This window comes from Pelobates fuscus, chromosome 4, assembly GCF_036172605.1.
Source record: "Pelobates fuscus isolate aPelFus1 chromosome 4, aPelFus1.pri, whole genome shotgun sequence".
Lineage (NCBI taxonomy): Eukaryota > Metazoa > Chordata > Amphibia > Anura > Pelobatidae > Pelobates > Pelobates fuscus.
Window position 1 is genome coordinate 91,730,008 of NC_086320.1, and position 17,144 is coordinate 91,747,151.

At 37.5% G+C, this 17,144-nt stretch overlaps 1 protein-coding gene across 2 annotated transcripts in view; it reads right to left on the bottom strand.

Annotated features, from left to right (window-relative positions):
* Positions 1–17,144, bottom strand: part of TGS1 (trimethylguanosine synthase 1) — a 53,738-nt gene that overhangs the window by 20,897 nt on the left and 15,697 nt on the right. For both annotated transcript variants that reach the window (XM_063451384.1, XM_063451385.1), the window contains 4 exons: positions 15,671–15,823; positions 14,105–14,248; positions 10,280–10,498; positions 8,972–9,048 (listed from right to left, as the gene is read on the bottom strand). In XM_063451384.1, the coding sequence (XP_063307454.1) occupies positions 8,972–9,048; positions 10,280–10,498; positions 14,105–14,248; positions 15,671–15,823 (593 nt within the window). The remainder of the gene's footprint in view (positions 1–8,971; positions 9,049–10,279; positions 10,499–14,104; positions 14,249–15,670; positions 15,824–17,144) is intronic.

The following is a 17,144-nucleotide window of genomic DNA, read 5'->3' on the forward strand; positions in this document are numbered from 1 at the left end:
AAATAACAAAAAAATTAAATGACACCAAATGTATCCACAAACTAACTGCACTGAATGGCCGAAAAGATGGAATAACCTCAATATAAAGAATATATATATATATATAGAGGTCAGATCACTAAGTGAAGGTAGGGTGGATACAAAAAAGCAAAAAAATTATATACCAATAAACACAATAGTAATAATAAGTGGGAAAAAATATATATCTGTCCTCGGTGTGGGCCCCCACCTGAGGTAGATATAACCAGAAGATGAATAAATGAAATATATAAAAATAAAAGACAAAAGACAAGAAACAATACTACTAAGTGAAATAAAATAAAATTAAAAAAAAACAGTAATAGTCCGGAAGTCCTCCCTGGGAAGGCAGAATAAAGGTGATGTCGGGCGGATCAAAGAGCAACCAGATAAACCCTCGTTATGGGAACTCCAACTCTCTCACACTGCGGTCGGGATCTTCAAAAAAGACCACAGTGGAGGTGAAGCCGTGAAGATGAACAAAGTAGGTGCAGAGTGATACAGCAACCGCCCAGACAGCAACCAGCAGATAGAAACCGCGGTCGGTATTTTCAAAAAAGACCGCGGTATTCAGCCAAAGATGAAGACAGAACGTCAAACCCAGGGGAAATGGAAAGAAAGGAACAGCCAGCAGCCCACAGATCTGGTTTTATTGTATTGTCTTCATTGCACTGTCTGGTCTGATATTTCTAATAAACACTATTTTTTACCCATTTGGCTAGATTTTCTAATTAGTCTCAGCTTGCTTCTATTAAAACATTGGGGTGTTTACTTTATTTCTAAAGCTCGTCAGCAAGTAAAGGTTATTTTGCTAGGTTATTTCTCTCGCTAAGAAATTTTGCCTGTTTGGCTTAAGTATCAAGCCATTTTATCTTTGTTTTGTATGGAGAAATAAAATGTTATTTCTGAGTTAGCGGGGCATTTTGTATTTTGTTTTTAAATATTTCTCCATATTGGGGGCATGGTGATCACACTGAATCCAAGATCAATGGGAGGAACATGTGTGTCTTCTGAAGATATTCCATGGTTTCTTGAGGAACGTTCAACATGGTCATTTAGCTGTAATATTGCCATCAGCCTCCTGAAGTTGGCTTTTTTTTTTACGATGTAACCTTCTAGAAAATCCAAAACAAAATCTATTTTACATTTCCCCCCCTCTTTTATAAAAAGATGACAAATATAAAAAATCCTGAATCAACTTAACCCCTTAAGGACCAAACTTCTGGAATAAAATGGAATAATGACGTGTCACACACGTCATGTGTCCTTAAGGGGTTAAAGGACCACTCTAGTGCCAGGAAAACATACTCGTTTTCCTGGCACTAGAGTGCCCTGAGGGTGCCCCCACCCTCAGGGTCCCCCTCCCGCCCGGCTCTGGAAAGGGGAAAAACTTACCTTTTTCCAGCGCTGGGCGGGGAGATCTCTGCCTCCGATCCTCCTCCGTTCCGCCCCGTCGGCTGAATGCGCGCGCGCAGCAAGAGCTGCGCGCGCGCAGCAAGAGCTGCGCGCGCGCATTCAGCCGGTCACATAGGAAAGCATTTACAATGCTTTCCTATGGACGCTTGCGTGCTCTCATTGTGATTTTCACAGTGAGAATCACGCAAGCGCCTCTAGCGGCTGTCAATGAGGATTTGGGGGAAGGCTTAACCCATTAATAAACATAGCAGTTTCTCTGAAACTGCTATGTTTATAAAAAAAATGGGTTAACCCTAGCTGGACCTGGCACCCAGACCACTTCATTAAGCTGAAGTGGTCTGGGTGCCTAGAGTGGTCCTTTAAGACGTTTAGGCATACTTATGTAATACACAAGGCTTTAAAAAAAAAAAAAAAGTGTCCAAACAGGTAATAAATCACCCTCGTGATTTACAAACATAATCTTCAGTGAGTAAGATGCCCAAGCTGTGTGTACGGAGACCAGAAGGTAGCAGGGAAATATGGCCAGACACACAGAAGGAAAATGTCTGAAGGAGGTATAAGGAACAAGGAATCACAGTCAAGGGAGATTAGGGATATAGACACCAGGTGATAAGAGCCTAAGAAATAAGAATAAAGGTAGACCTATGACAAAAGAAAAGGTGATAAACCCAAGCAAACATTGGGAATGCATACATGAGAGCATTGCAATGTATGTTAGCAGAATCTATGACCATACAAACGTATGGGAGAGTATGTACACCAAGAAGTGGGAAGATAAGAGGCTGTTGTAGTTAGAGAATGCACCAGAAGTCGTTGCTGCTGCAAAATAGTTTGGGGCTTAGACTCTAAACTGCACATTATGACAGTAAATATGTATTAAAAAAAAAAAAAAAAAATACAAAAGGCGAATTGAAAACAAGCCATTTAGAACAGTCCAGCATCGGGACATAGGTTGCTCAAGAGCAGAAAGTGCATCAAATGCACAACACATTTCAAGGGGGTAAAGGATGTTAAAACCCCTTCAGTTACTCACCTTATTTCACCGCCGGGCTCCCTTATCTCTGCCCCCCCCTCCCCCCACCCCATTGAGCTGAAGTGGTCTGGGTGACTATAGTGTCCCTTTAAGTTTTCTTTTAGAAAAGTAAAAAAAAACAAAAAACAGCAATTGTATAGCTCTAATCTGATGCACTCAAAACAAATATATAACTAAATAAATCATAGATGTGTGGGATGATGAAATAAAGCCAATAAATCCCACTAAATTAACGTAAAACTGAAAATAGGAATATTAGTCCTAGGGTCCTAATTCCCTTTCGCTCAATGAGCTTGATGTTTTGGGCATTTCCAAAGACAGTGTATAGTAAAAATTATTAGAAACAAAATGTCCAGACTGGTCTACAGTAATTTAGTCAGGATCCCAGGAGAAACAATAGGCAGGAGATATAGATCGGTTTAGCCGGTTAAGGAAAGTGAATATACTGCCAGACTGGAGACCAGGAGGATGTAGAAGAGCACTCTTGCATCATTGGGGACTACTGCAATAAAGGGCACTGTGCCTTTAAGGAGCTGAGAATCTGGTTGATGCCGGCGGTGGAGGTTGTCCACCTCGTCTGGCCAGAGCATGGCAGTGTGCTCAGTAAATGCAGTGTAGGGCCAGGCAACCAGCAATGATTTTCCAGGCTGATTAAATAGAGAGAATAGTACACCCAGCTTTCTGAAAAACGATTCCAGGCCAGAAGCACAAGCCACAGTGGAGTATTCCATTCTAAATTGAAGAAACAAGCAAGTGCCCTTGAAGCCTCCTGTAGAAATTTTAAAAGTCCACTGCAGGTGCAAGGTTGGGGTGCAATCTTCAGAAATCGTAAAAGCAAGAGGTGCCTAAAGAACCGATGTTGCAGTCATCATATTGTCCCTCAGGAAACAAACTCTAAGGTATAGTCCTTGTGTACAGGTTTAAAATACTCCTAACAATCTCGGAGCCATAATCAGAGCAAGTAGCAGAGTTAAGAGCAAGTTATAAGACAATTAGGGCTTTTTAGTACATAGAACTCCTACAGTGAGCTTTAGGCCCCTGTGATGACATACAACATCAGTAGGTTGTCATCCTACAATGGTATTATACATTATTATGTAACGCCTACTGCTCATATTTAACTTCCATCATTGTACACAAACAAAAAAAACCTCAAACACCTCCCAGGTGGGGAAAAAAGAAAACACAACATGCACTTGGTATAAATCACAGCATAACTTTACACTGCATCAATGCATTTCTCCATTCGCATCACGTTTCTAGTGTAACGGAGCATATAACTTGCTTGCCACAGTGACAGCATGTTTCACTTTTCAGACAGGCTTCCTAAAACTGAACATATATTCTTCACTTCGGCAAAATGAAATGGGAAGCAAACGGTTTTAGCTACACTGAGCGTTGAGCGGTCAGCAAAAAGGATTTAAAAAGTGGAACCATTTATTTTGGTGTTAAAAATAAAATGCACTCTAATAAACTTCCTCTTTCTTACCTAGATTTAGCAATAGTGTATCTAAATAGCCTTTTCCACATAACATCAGCTTTTCTTTCCTGGGAACGAATATATAGAACTAGATATTGATATACACAGCACACTCTAGGTTTGGCTCTGCAGAGATGATTCAGTGAGTTCCCTCTGGTTTTACCCTGAAATTAACAGAGTCCGCTGAAAAGCTCTGGCACGGTCTCAGCATAATCTGTCAAACCGATTTGGCACAGCAGCCTGCACTGCGTGTCTCTTTTCAGGGCGGGAGAAGTCAAATGCCAGTTTGTTCAATGCAGCTACTCGTTCGTGGGCTAAAAGCACTCGTATGACAAGTTTTAGTGGTTATGGTGCTCAGTTTTAAAAGGCAACCACCACTTCTCCATAAATTACAGACTTGAATAAAACATTAAAAATGATAACTTTGTTCCTTTTTTTTTTTTTTTTTTTAAACATGCAATTCTCCATTTTCATTTAATTTTACATTAAAGAGTTCGCAAATACCATCAAAATACAATTTAGTCAAGACAGAGCAAGGGCACACATTGCAAGTAAATGCATCGTCGTTTCATAGTTTTCATAGTGTAGAGAATGCGTACAGAGAGGAGAAGACACTGACAGCCAGATGCAAAAGACACAACTTATTATAAACATGGACGCTAAAGCGGGATGCCCAGACGCAGGATAAAAAGGTGTGGATTTCTATATTTAAATCTTATTTCTCAAACTTCACAAAATGCATGTTTGATTAATAAGGTAGATAGGTAAATAAAATGCAAAAAAACAATCCTGGGTAGGGATAATTCCCCTTTAAAAAGCTAACTTAGAAACACCATAACTTGCCTTCTGTGTTACCTGTCTAATCTTGCTAATAAGTTTTTTTTTTTTCTAGGTTAGATCAGCAAAGTGCTATTCAAATTTAAAAAAAAAAAACTAACAAAGCTGATAAAAAAAAAAACCAGTTAAAAGCAATGTGCTGAGGGATGCCAGGACCCCCATTAAAGTCAGAATGTGCCAATGCAATAAGCACTGCTATAAAAAGCCCACAAGCTATATCTTGCCCACTAAACGGGAAAATGAAACGCTCACAAGATGCACATAAATGCTTTGATATTCTCTCAATTAACCACATATAATATGTACATATTAAACACAAACTAAAAATGAAACTAGAAGGTTTTTGCTAATGCAGTCTTGCAGTGCCAGAGGTTGTGATTTTTAAAGGCTTAAAGCAACAAAAGTTAAATAACCTTAATATGCATAGAGTGTATTCAGATTATTAGACTAACATTTATTTATTTGCGCAAGCAGTTATCAGATGTCAGCATATGCACAAAATATCACCCGGACCGCTTGGGCTAATTAAGACATTCGAGGATTATCCCTAAAAATAAACAAACACTCTATGAACCACTTGCAGTAGTGGTTATGGTGCCAGGGCAACTAGTCAAACAGTTTGAAAACATGTTGACAACTATCTTGTGCTTGGTTGCCAGTTGCCTCCTATTCTGCAGCCCATAAACTCCCTGCAATAGGCTAGCCCCATTGTGCAGGGTGGCACTCATTGGCTGAGTGCGCTCAGCTGATGTGCTTAGCCAATAAACCAGCCCTGGGTGCTCAGTGGAGCTCCACAGGAGCAATGCCTACCAGACCAAAGGTATCAAACCGCTCACAAACCGTTTGACTATTTATCCTTTGAGTATGCCAGGGCAATCTTGGTACTTTACATTATAACGTGCTGTAGGGCATGGAGTGTTCCTTTAAAAAGGGACATATAGTGGCAGTGACAAGGCTTATTACCTGGGTGAAGAGAAGTCTTAAAATGGACAACATGTAGCGTATGGAGGTCACCAAGACATGTGGCAATGACTTACCCTAAACATTGGCTACCACAAAGGGGTTAATGGGAAACTTAAGGCTGGAGTCAACTTCCATTTTGGAAGCATTATAGAAAACTGTACATGGAATCGTAAAACCCGGTCAGTACAGGGGTATGTGATGTAGATATATATATATATATATATATAAAAATATAAGATACTAATAAGCGGTGCACTCCACAGGATTTTTTTTAGTGTGTAATGAAAATGAAATCAACGTTTCGACCCTCCTGGGTCTTTATCAAGATTCTTGATAAAGACCCAGGAGGGTCGAAATGTTGATTTCATTTTCATTACACACTTTAAAAAAAAAATAAATGAGCTCCGCTTATTTACCTTATAGATTTTTGCGCTGGGAAGCACCCGGGCAATATTGGACTTATTTCTCTATGTATGGTGAGTGCCAGAGATTGGATTATATATATATTATATATATAATTTGATACATATAATTGCCTCTCAGTCTGAATGTAAATAAGACAGATTTGTGGAAAAAAAAAAAGGGATATCTTTTAAAATGTGAAATCAGATAAGAATATATTAGATTTAAACAAATCAGTAACACGCAAAATCTGCAAAAAAGTAACACCGTAACAAATACATCATGGTGATCAAGTACTTCATTTATAGCTACATAATGTCATGTAAAAATAATGGCACTAAATTGATTACATGTCCCATCATGTCAAGCATTCAAGAAACTAAACAAAACTCATACTTATTTTTAAGCTTATAGCAGAATAATGTACTGCTGGCAATAAACAATGCCACAGACATGTTGTACATGTTTTAGTGACATTAAACAGCGACATTTAAAGAAACACCATAACCACTACAGTCTACATCTCTGCTTGCTGTCTTCTCCTGCAGGAGAACCCAGTTAGCTCTATAAAGCGTTCTCAGCCACCGAGTGAGGTTCTGCATCGGCCGTGCTTTAGACCGGATGTGGCACAGGTGCATGGGGGTGTCCAGTGGTTATGGTTCTTGGAGTGTTCATTTAAAAAATCTTGGATTTGGAATCAATGTCACTTATAAATGCACACCTTCTCTTATCTGTCTTGCAACTTTGCTGACAACTGGCCATAACAGAACCTTGGAAATAAGATACGGAGTTTGGGAATTTCCCTTGATGCAACACGCAGTTATCTACTGTCTACAAGAGTTGGTCGTCCTGGTGACTCCACTACAAATGACTGGACACCTGCTGATACTAGAATATTAATTAATTAATGTGCAAGGAATGAAGTCCAAAGTGCTAATTGTGTATTGGCAATGGCAATGACACAAAATGGCTTCAAATAAAAAATTAAAGCAAAAAATAAAAAAGAGCAACACAATTAAAAACATTTACTGTGATTGCATTAAAACATTTTTTAAAAAATTGTATGCCACGGTTTGTAATGTTGGAAACTAATTTATATGTAAAGAAAAAAACAAAAGCAAACTTGGCCTAGTCTGAATATATTTACAAGATCGTGTAAAGTAAATTATTATTATTCTTTTTTACATTTTCGTATACTGAAGTTTTTGATGAAATCCATTGCCTATCTTTCCCATTCCCATTTCTGACTGCCATTTTTATGCACCTTCTTTCAGCTTGTCAGCTATCTGACCCAATGCTCACGATTTCAAAAATTGTTTTTCAAAAATATGTGCTTTTTCTATCTGCACTGTTTTTAGGAGACTTCTACAAAAGAGTTTCATTCCTCCAACGATGCATACTATTCTTTGCAGTAAAAGTATACACACTGCTGGAACTAAACATTTAAAGGACACTCCAATGACCATATACTGGTGTGATTTAGTCGTTTTGGTGCTAGGAGTGCCCCAACAACCTCCCTGGATAAGTAGTTAAAATGTTTGGAAACAGTTTGACAACTTGCCTGGTGTCCACCAGGAGCCGTTACCCCCTCCAAGAGAGCCAGATGCTCTCTTTGAGCTACACTGGTGGTGCAGGGCTTAGCTCATTGGCTGAGAGGGTTCAAGTGATGCTCACAGCCAATGAACCGGCCCTACATGGCAGGACATAACTAAGAAATACCAAACTGTGCAAAACCTTCTGGCTTTTCTGAAGGCTGTGACCAGCGCTCGTATGACCCCATTGGCTATCAAACCCAAGGTATGTTCTCAAACCGTTTGCAAACAATTTTTCCTATGTACCCTGGAAGGTACCATAAACAGCACAGCGCACTATAATGGCTATGGCACTTGGAGTGTTCCTTTAATTCTACGGTAGAGTAATTATGGGCATGAAAATATCAAAATGTAATACTTCTGTACTGTGATACTTCTATTTTTTCTGTAAATAAAGGATAATGGTTTGCCTGTATGTAACAGCATGCAAAATGCAAATATAAGAGTGTCCATATTTCGAAAGGTTCCAGTAGTAGTCTAAACAATGGCCTTTTATCAGATGGTGGGATATTCTTCACTACGTTAAGAGGAGTGTTGGGTTTACTGGCTTTAAAGACTATTCTTTATCATTGCTTCAAACTTTCTAGACTTTTAGCAACTAAAGGTGAAGCAAGCACTATAACCACTGTTAAAAGATCACTAAAGTCATTTAGACCACTTTATCTTAATGAAGTGGTCTTGGCGTGGAGGTCCTGTAGATTTTTGTATAAACTACAATGTTTACATTGTAGGCTAAACATACCTCTAGTGGCAGTCTTCCAGACAGCTGAAATACACCCCGGGTATTCATAGCTAGAGAACAGTTTATACACATCCCATGCAATGTATGTAGGAAACGACCCCAGGCACACCAAAGATTTCTAACAAAGGCAGTCTTTATTAGGGATCAATGAACAGCAATGTTTCGGCTTTTACATGGAGCATTTATTAGGCTTGAGTCGAAACGTTGCTGTTCTTTGTTCCCTAATAAAGAATGCCTTTGTGGTGTGCCCAGGCTCTCTGTACTGTCTAAGTCTTTGGGGGTTCGCTCTCCCTTCCTGGAACACCCTTGTGTGGACTTATAGCCTCAGACGTGGGCACTCCCAATTGGTTTTCAATAACATCTGTTGTTGAAATTTCCTATGATGTTCATCAGGCCACGGTTATACATCATCACTCTGAACACTGAGCAATACATAAAATCAGTGAACACAAATAATTTTCATGTAATCTCAAAATGAACAGCCTTACCTGCTCCATGTCAGTATTACGGGGAAGGAAATAAATAATGTTTCTGGTAATCTGCTGGGAAAGCCGGAAAACTTCAAATGTGGAAGAACGTAAAGGAAAATAAGGTGCATTTTCTGTTTTGTACGTTTAAAATTAGATGCATTATAAACTACACAAAGTGATGGAAGTCTCTATGAATCATTAAAGGGATGCAATGTGCAGAAAAAAAACATTTGTTTTACTGGATTATACACTTTACGCACAAAACACGCATAGAAAAGAGGCAGCTCACCTTCATAATTTATATAACTACAGCACTTGCACAGGAAATACCTGCAGCAGCCAGACCATTACCAGACTATGAAGAGGCTCCACCAACCAGGTTCCTCTCATTTTAAATGATAATACATACCCCTATCAATGAGGCTGCAATAGTTCTGGTGCACAGTTAATAAGTGGTAATGTTGCTTGAAATGACCCTTTAATTTATAGAAACTAGTTTATACACAAGGTGTGAAATGGGAATGCACTCATTTATATGAAGAATAAAGACAACCATTTCCTCGGGGTGCTGTTAATTCTCACGAGATGGTCTGATAACAGGGCAGCAGGTTTATGCATAAGTATCAGGTGTGATTTTAAATGGTTTATTCTAAATCTACTGACCTGGACCTGTAGGTATCTACCAACAGATACAGGGTAATCTTTCATGGTCAGTGAAAATACTTGTGCAGGCCATGCCGCCCATTTACCGCCCATGCATGCTTGAGCTTAGCTATATGTAGCTTCTACAGTAGCCTTTTACATCATCCACTGCCTATTACATTTTTCAGCCTTATTCTTCTGCCTTCTCTCTCCTTATCTCCTGTGGGTCTATGTAATAAAATAAAAACATAAATCACAAAACTTCTTTAACTTAGCAAAATGTGATACCACCATCACTGAGAAATGAAGGTTTAAATAATAAGGGACCATTCGGCTGAATAACTTACAATTAGATAACTAATCACCTTCATATTAACTAGTGAAGTCTCTGACTTTTAATTTTTAATTTTTTTATTGTATTTGATGCTAAACAAAGTTTGCAGAATTACAGAATTATTTACTAAAGTGAAAGTTTTAAGTAAATTTAAGGTTAATTTTGAATTTAAAATGTTATGTCAAAGTAGAGCCTTTCCAGTATGGCTAATTTGAAATCCACTTTACATGTTCACTTTTGTAAATAACCCTGTTAGTTTTCCAATGTATGAGCGCAATCCTGCTCTAGCCTTTTTGAGTTTTTTTAAAAGAGAAACAATTTAGGCAGGTCGAACCAATCTCTAAAAGGATATCCATCTAGCAACATCATTGTTTTGATGTCAAACGTCTCGGCGCTGGAGTAGTCTGGTCCTCCCCACGGAGGGCTAAGAAATACAACATCTGCTCTCAAATCAGGAGCCAAACACATGAAATCACCACGTATGAACTCTATGTGATCTGCCACGCCGTACACCACTGCATTGTTGTAAGCCAGACTCAGTTTCACAGGGTCAATATCCACAGCGATCACTAAAGAATACATGAATAAATAAAATTACACGTGTGTATACATTGCATGAAGAATTACAAAGTAACACAGAGCACGCCTGCAATTTGCTCAGTTACACAGACATATATACAGTATGTAAACGCAAAAATGCAGAGACCGCTAATGTCTACATCATTATATTGTCTAAATCTAAAGAAATCAATGTGAAACGCTGTAGCAGTGACTTATGTTTTTGCTAAAAAAAAAAAATGAATGGTGATACATTTAAAACTAAAATGCATAGACAAGAACATGGAGCCCTAACTCTAAAAAGCAGCACACTGTTAAAACGATAGCAGACATGGCTTACTGCAAGTACAGACCACAAAGGTCAGTGGTAGCTACACAACTTCATTAACTTCTGGGATTAAACTGTTCTCAAATATTTTAATTCCTAAGTTGTCTCTAGTGGCGATGTCCACTCCTCCCCTGGCCGCATCTGGCTTATGAATTTGTACTTGCAAAAAAATTGCAGTGTTTGCCTCCCCATTCACTAAACTGGCTTGCAAAATGTACTCTGGCTTTGCCAAGGTACCCCAAAAACCTGTCATCTGACTGGGAGCTTGCAGTTTTAGCCAGATGAGCTTGTCTAGTTTGCATAAGTAAGAGTTAAAAAAAAAAAACCAAAAAAAAAAAAACAAGCAAAAACTAAACACAAACACAGTAAGAAAAAAAAGAAATAGAACAGGAAGCCACGAGCACAAAAAATAAATAAAAAAATTATAATTTAAATTAATATAAACACACCACGGTCTGTGGTCCGAGACAATGATACCACTTCTCAATCCTTGTTGTTATTTTAAGTAAGTCAGATCAGTCTACAAGCTTTGTGGGCCAGTTTGAAATAGAGTGTCCTCATTTTAATATGGTATCAACTGGTTATGGCAGCCCCCTTACAGTGCACTGTCGAGAGCCACAGGAAAATTAAAGTTCTATGTAAATGACTTCATCTCATTAGGTTGGTATAGAACAGGGTCAGCCATAAATAAGGGACTCTCTAAACAGGGTCAGGTTTATGCAATTTATATCATTTACTGTAACAAAAGCCCTATTTTTATTAAAGCCAGGTGTTTCTGAAAAAATAAAATATATTGTGTGTGTTATATTGTTTGATTACAGTAGCACCTTTATTCTTGAAGAGCCTGGGTTAAAACACACACAAAAAAAAACAAAAAAAAACATACGAATGGAAAAAAAATACGTTGCTTTAACATGAAAGAATCATTCTTGAACCACTAAGAAAATGCGTGGGTTTCTACAGATACAAGATTCAGTAGAAACATTTGATTTCACCCTTTGTACTCCGTGCATTCAACACTTTAGGTGCAATATGTATGTTAGATGACATTTAGATATTTCGGTCAATTTAAAAACATAAATAAATATGCATATATATTTTTCTAAAGAATGAGCCAATATGAGTGAGAGGCTCCTCTCCCATTGTAAGGTTTCCTAATTTGTTCCTAAAGTACAGCTTCCTTGACGTAGGGTTCCGAAAGCTGTATTTCAGTGATCAGCTTCGTAGAGCAGATAAAAATAAAAATAAAAAAATAGCTTAAACTGCAACTCCCAGAAACCTCTGCTTAATGGATCAAGATCAGAAAGAGTAATTTGCTGGACTGGTGAAAGATGAAAAGCACAGGGTTTTCCAGCAACTTTAAAGGATGTATTATTTACAAAAATACAAAATAAATAGTTTTTGTGTACATTTTAATAAAGTATGTTTATAATGCATGGAACAAAATAAACGCCAGCTTGAAGTGTGCCTTTAAAGGACCACGATAGGCACCCAGACCACTTCAGCTTAATGAAGTGGTCTGGGTGCCTGGTCCAGCTAGGATTAACCCTTTCTGCTGTAAACATAGCAGTTTCACAGAATATTGCAATATGAAGCACAACAGTGCTTGCATAAATAGGTTAGATTTCGAGGAGATATTTATCCTCTTGCATATGTATTTTTAGAAGCACTTCAAATTGATAAAACTACTGCAGCAATAATCCACGAGACAGGGATCTCACATGTCTCCACCTTTTTGAATGAACGGAAACATACACGGTGAACCTGGTACTTAAAATAATACTTTCCTTCTCACCTATAACTACTTTCTCTTTTATGGTACCTACTACCACCAGGTGAGAGGGAATGCTACAGGAACGGCTAGTGCCCCCTCATATGTCAAACTCCACCATGGTTGGTGGGCAAAATAGGTCCTCTCTGGGGTCCACCGGCATGAATACGCTCAGCATGTTGTTCTATGGGAGATATATATTGACATCCTGGTTGTATGGACAGGTAAAAGAACTTGTTATCGAGATTGTTCATGCTCTTAACTCCAATGAGATTAACCTGAGACTTACAGTTCAGATAAGGGGGGATACGGTTAATTTTCTGGATATCCCTATCTCCATCAATACTAATGGCCAGATCGGAACAACATTATATCGTAAACCAACATTTACTAATTATCTATTAAATTGGCAGAGTTACCATCCATATTCTCTCAAAACAAGTATACAGGTTGGTCACTAATTCAGGTCAAAAAGGAATTGCTCATCAATGTCTTTCAAAGAGAAAGGGTATCCTAATAGATGCTTAATATTTCCTTTAAATTAGCATTTTGAGCACTAGAGATGACCACCTTATGGATACCCAACACTCAGCCCACCTAAAGACCAATTAGATGTATTTGTACATTTGACTCTAGCTGGGATGCAGTCAAGACTATTTTAGAGATATACTGGTCATCTCCCTGCTGGCTTAGACCTGCCATCAGATATTAGGCACATATTAGTGTGGAAAGTGTAAGGCCTGCAGGTATATGCAAAAACATTCCAAATATTTTTCTAATAGTGACCATACAGAAACTTTTAAGACACGCTCCTTTCTGAACTTTCATACGGCGGGGGTAGTCTATCTGCTCATATGCAGCTGCAATTAAAAGAAAAAAGATATATGCAGGGAAATCTTCTCGCCTATTTCAGTCCGGAGTTCCCGACAAATTGATACTCCAATCTCCAGACATATCAAAATGTGCCATGTAGGCTCATCTGATGGTAATTTATCAATAAACTAATTATCTCTGGAAATGAAGGAACATTATAACTTGAGTATATGTATGTATAGAATTCTACCATTAAAAAAAAAAAATCTACCCTCGGCAAAAATAATGGGGGTGTAGTTGGAGTATATGATTATGCATTGCATAACCCTGCCACAACGTTAATGTACCCTATTCTTGGCAAGTCCTATCCTTGCAACCCAATAGAATGTAGCACTCCTGGGACTTTTTAAAGAAGTATAATAAAACGTAACTTTTATTTAGTATAAAAAATAAAAAGTCACTGTTTCTGTTTTTAGACAAAACCTTTTGTCCTGATGAAAGTTGTGTGTAAAAAAACTGAAACTGTGACTTTTTATTTTTTTATGCTAAATAAAAGTTACGTTTTATTATACTTCTTTAAAAAGTCCCAGGAGTGATATCTTCTTTTGCTACATTATCCATTCTTTCGGACCAGCACACACAAACCATGCAATCATTTATTGTACTTTACTTAGATACTGTCCTGAAAACCAAAATAAAACTCACCTTTCATTCCTGCCATGGCAAACTGAATTGCATTTCCTCCAACACCACAGAAGGCATCTACAACTACGTCACAGTTCAAGGTCTGTGTAACGCGGTCAGCGATGTGTTCTGCTATCTTCTCTGGGGTTACTGAAAACCAACCTTCTGCAAAGAAAGGAATAAGACATCGGAGTTAATAAACTAAACATTTTTGTAGCAATAGCAGAATGATTTGAACTTTGTGGAAGAGTGTTGCACTCGATGCTGTGTTATTCACAGCTGTGGGCAATACAAAATAAAGATGTTCAGGGGTTTCGGTTGTATTATAAACTACATTAAAGCCATTTAGTGGAATCAATTCTTCTGTTTATTTAACCCTTAAGGTGATGGAGGACTGAACACAGAGTACTGGAACTCCCTTCTTGCATGCAAATTATTACAGCTGAAGGGGGATCATACATCTTTCAGGAATATGCCAGTAAGATCAATTACTTCTTTGTTATGTTATTAATTTTTTAACTTTAGAAGTAAAGATTTTCATTTTTTTTTAGGAATGCTGAATTTAAAAAAAAAAAAAAAGCATTCTAAAACAAAAAGCACTAAACCTTTTTAAAAAGTAAAAACGATTTGCATTATAGAATTGGAAAATGTGCTGATCCATAAGACTCCAAAGTCAACTAATAAATCTGAAGTCAAACATTTTCTCCCTGCGACTTTGGGAATTTGACTTTGGTTGAAGAATAGCACAGAACACCACACATCCTTCTATGCACTAGATAAAGCTTCCTTCAATGGGAAAACACAAGGTCTGGGCGGTTAATTCAATGGCTTATCATCATTCTTTACATTTCAAATAAAACTGAACTTTTATTAAAAAGTAGATGTATGACCTGCTACTGTTACAAAAAAAAACAAACAAACAGACATTCTTTTTTAAAAAAAAACGGTTATTGGATTATTTTACTTTTAAATTCATTGTCACTTAACCCCTTAAGGACACATGACATGTCTGACACATCACAATTCCCTTTTATTCCAGAAGTTTGGTCCTTAAGGGGTTAAAGACACATTTAAGGTGGGACAACTTTGCCTCAGGGATGGATGAGAAAATGGGTCAGACGAATAAAATACAAACAAAAAAACCCAGCAATGCATGTCATGTATGTGTATATTTTTTTACCAAAAATTTAGTAAATACTTAAGTGACAGATCTGCTTTAGTGTGGCTCACTGTTCCTCAGGCATGAATTGCAAAAGACAGGGTAATATTTGCAAATATAATGTAGAGCAGATTCCTCTACCACTCTTGGAATAGGAAACACCCAACAAAAAACAACCAACCAACCCAAAACAGCAGTTTGTGAGTTATCTACCAGTTTTGAATTGATGTTATAATACTATTTTGTACGAAGTACATATGCAATTAGGTGCTTGTAACTTGTCATATATAGGTCACAAGATCTCTTGAAGAAGACAAGCAATCATGATGAAATGCATATAGATGAATATATACATACATATACATATATATATATATATATATATATAAATAAATGTTGAAGTACACAGATTCCATCATTGTATTTACCCTCATCAAGTTTAACCCCTTCATCGAAACGAGAGAAGAGCCTGTATCGCTGGGCCCAGTACTTTGCAAGACGAGGTATGGCCGCAATTTCAGGAGGCACTGGTGGTCTTCTTTTCTTGCCCTTTTTCTTCTTCTTTTTGCTTTTTCCTTCAGCTGAAAAATAAAAGATCGGAAAAGAGAACACACCGATAAGAGTTATGCTCCTTTGTAGATTCAAAATATGCAAGGCTCTTTGCTAAATGAATAATGTGGACCTCTTGTGCACAAGAACAGTCAGATAGCTAGGGCTTTGGTCCTACCTAATAAAAAGTGAAATAATGATGTTGAATCCTCATGATACATTATGTTTTATAATTAATGCTGGCCACAATGGCAGACCCCCAGCTGTTGTAGAACTACATCTTCCATGATGCTTTGCCTTTACCAAAGTATTTTTCCAAACTCATATTTCCTGATGTGAGATAACTTTAAACTTTGTTTAAAAAAAATAATATATGTATATCAATGATTAATGAGGAACTGTTACATGTGAAATTTTTTTTTGCACAAGTGAATAGCTAACAAAAATCTAGTCATTCGTCATGATAACTATATATATATATATATATATATATATATATATTTTATATTGCACACAGTGTTTGGCACACTGGAGACAGTATGTAATTACATGTACAATGTACATATGGCATATACGCTTGTACGGCAATGTTGAACAAATACCAGAGAGTGCATGTACTCCTTCACATCTGAAGCTTGATGGAGGCAGCAACGTCGCCCGCAATGCAGATGTGCAGAGTGGGTAAGTATATATATATTTTTTTTTTTTTTGGATAAACGTACAGAAGCTGCTTTAGCCACCTGAATCTGAATTCCTTTTATGGTTTTTGGGAAAAAGAAACCATTACTTCATAAGAATTGACAGTTTAAGGAAAAAACATTGCCACTGAGCTGCCCAGTCTACGCTATGGAGATTCCATAACTCATTGCTGTATGTGTACTGGAATAAGGAAGTACTGTTTAGCAAATGTTCTCCCTGCAAACATAATTTATAACGCTAAATGGCATTTCAGTTTGCGATTGGCACTGACCACACATTGAAACACATGTTAAAATATGCCAAATCACAGAGCCGCCTGTCCAATTATATAGTTTCCCCAGAGAGATTTTAAAGACCATGTCTATGAATTTCTTTAAATTTCTCTTGCTTGACAGGTTATTCGTTTATTATAATTCTATTGCTAAGTTTTTGTAATGGTCCAATTTATTGTTAAATCTCCCCCTTGGATAATATTGTAAAGTAATATGCTGGCGCTATATAAATACCAATAATAATAATAGTCCAAGAATTACGTTACTCATATGTGTGGTAGATCAGAGATGCTAAAAGGAAAGATGAAAGTACATTCCTCAATATCTTCAATATTTTGAATCTACTAAATTGCAGCACTAGCTCAAAGCGGTTTTAATGCAA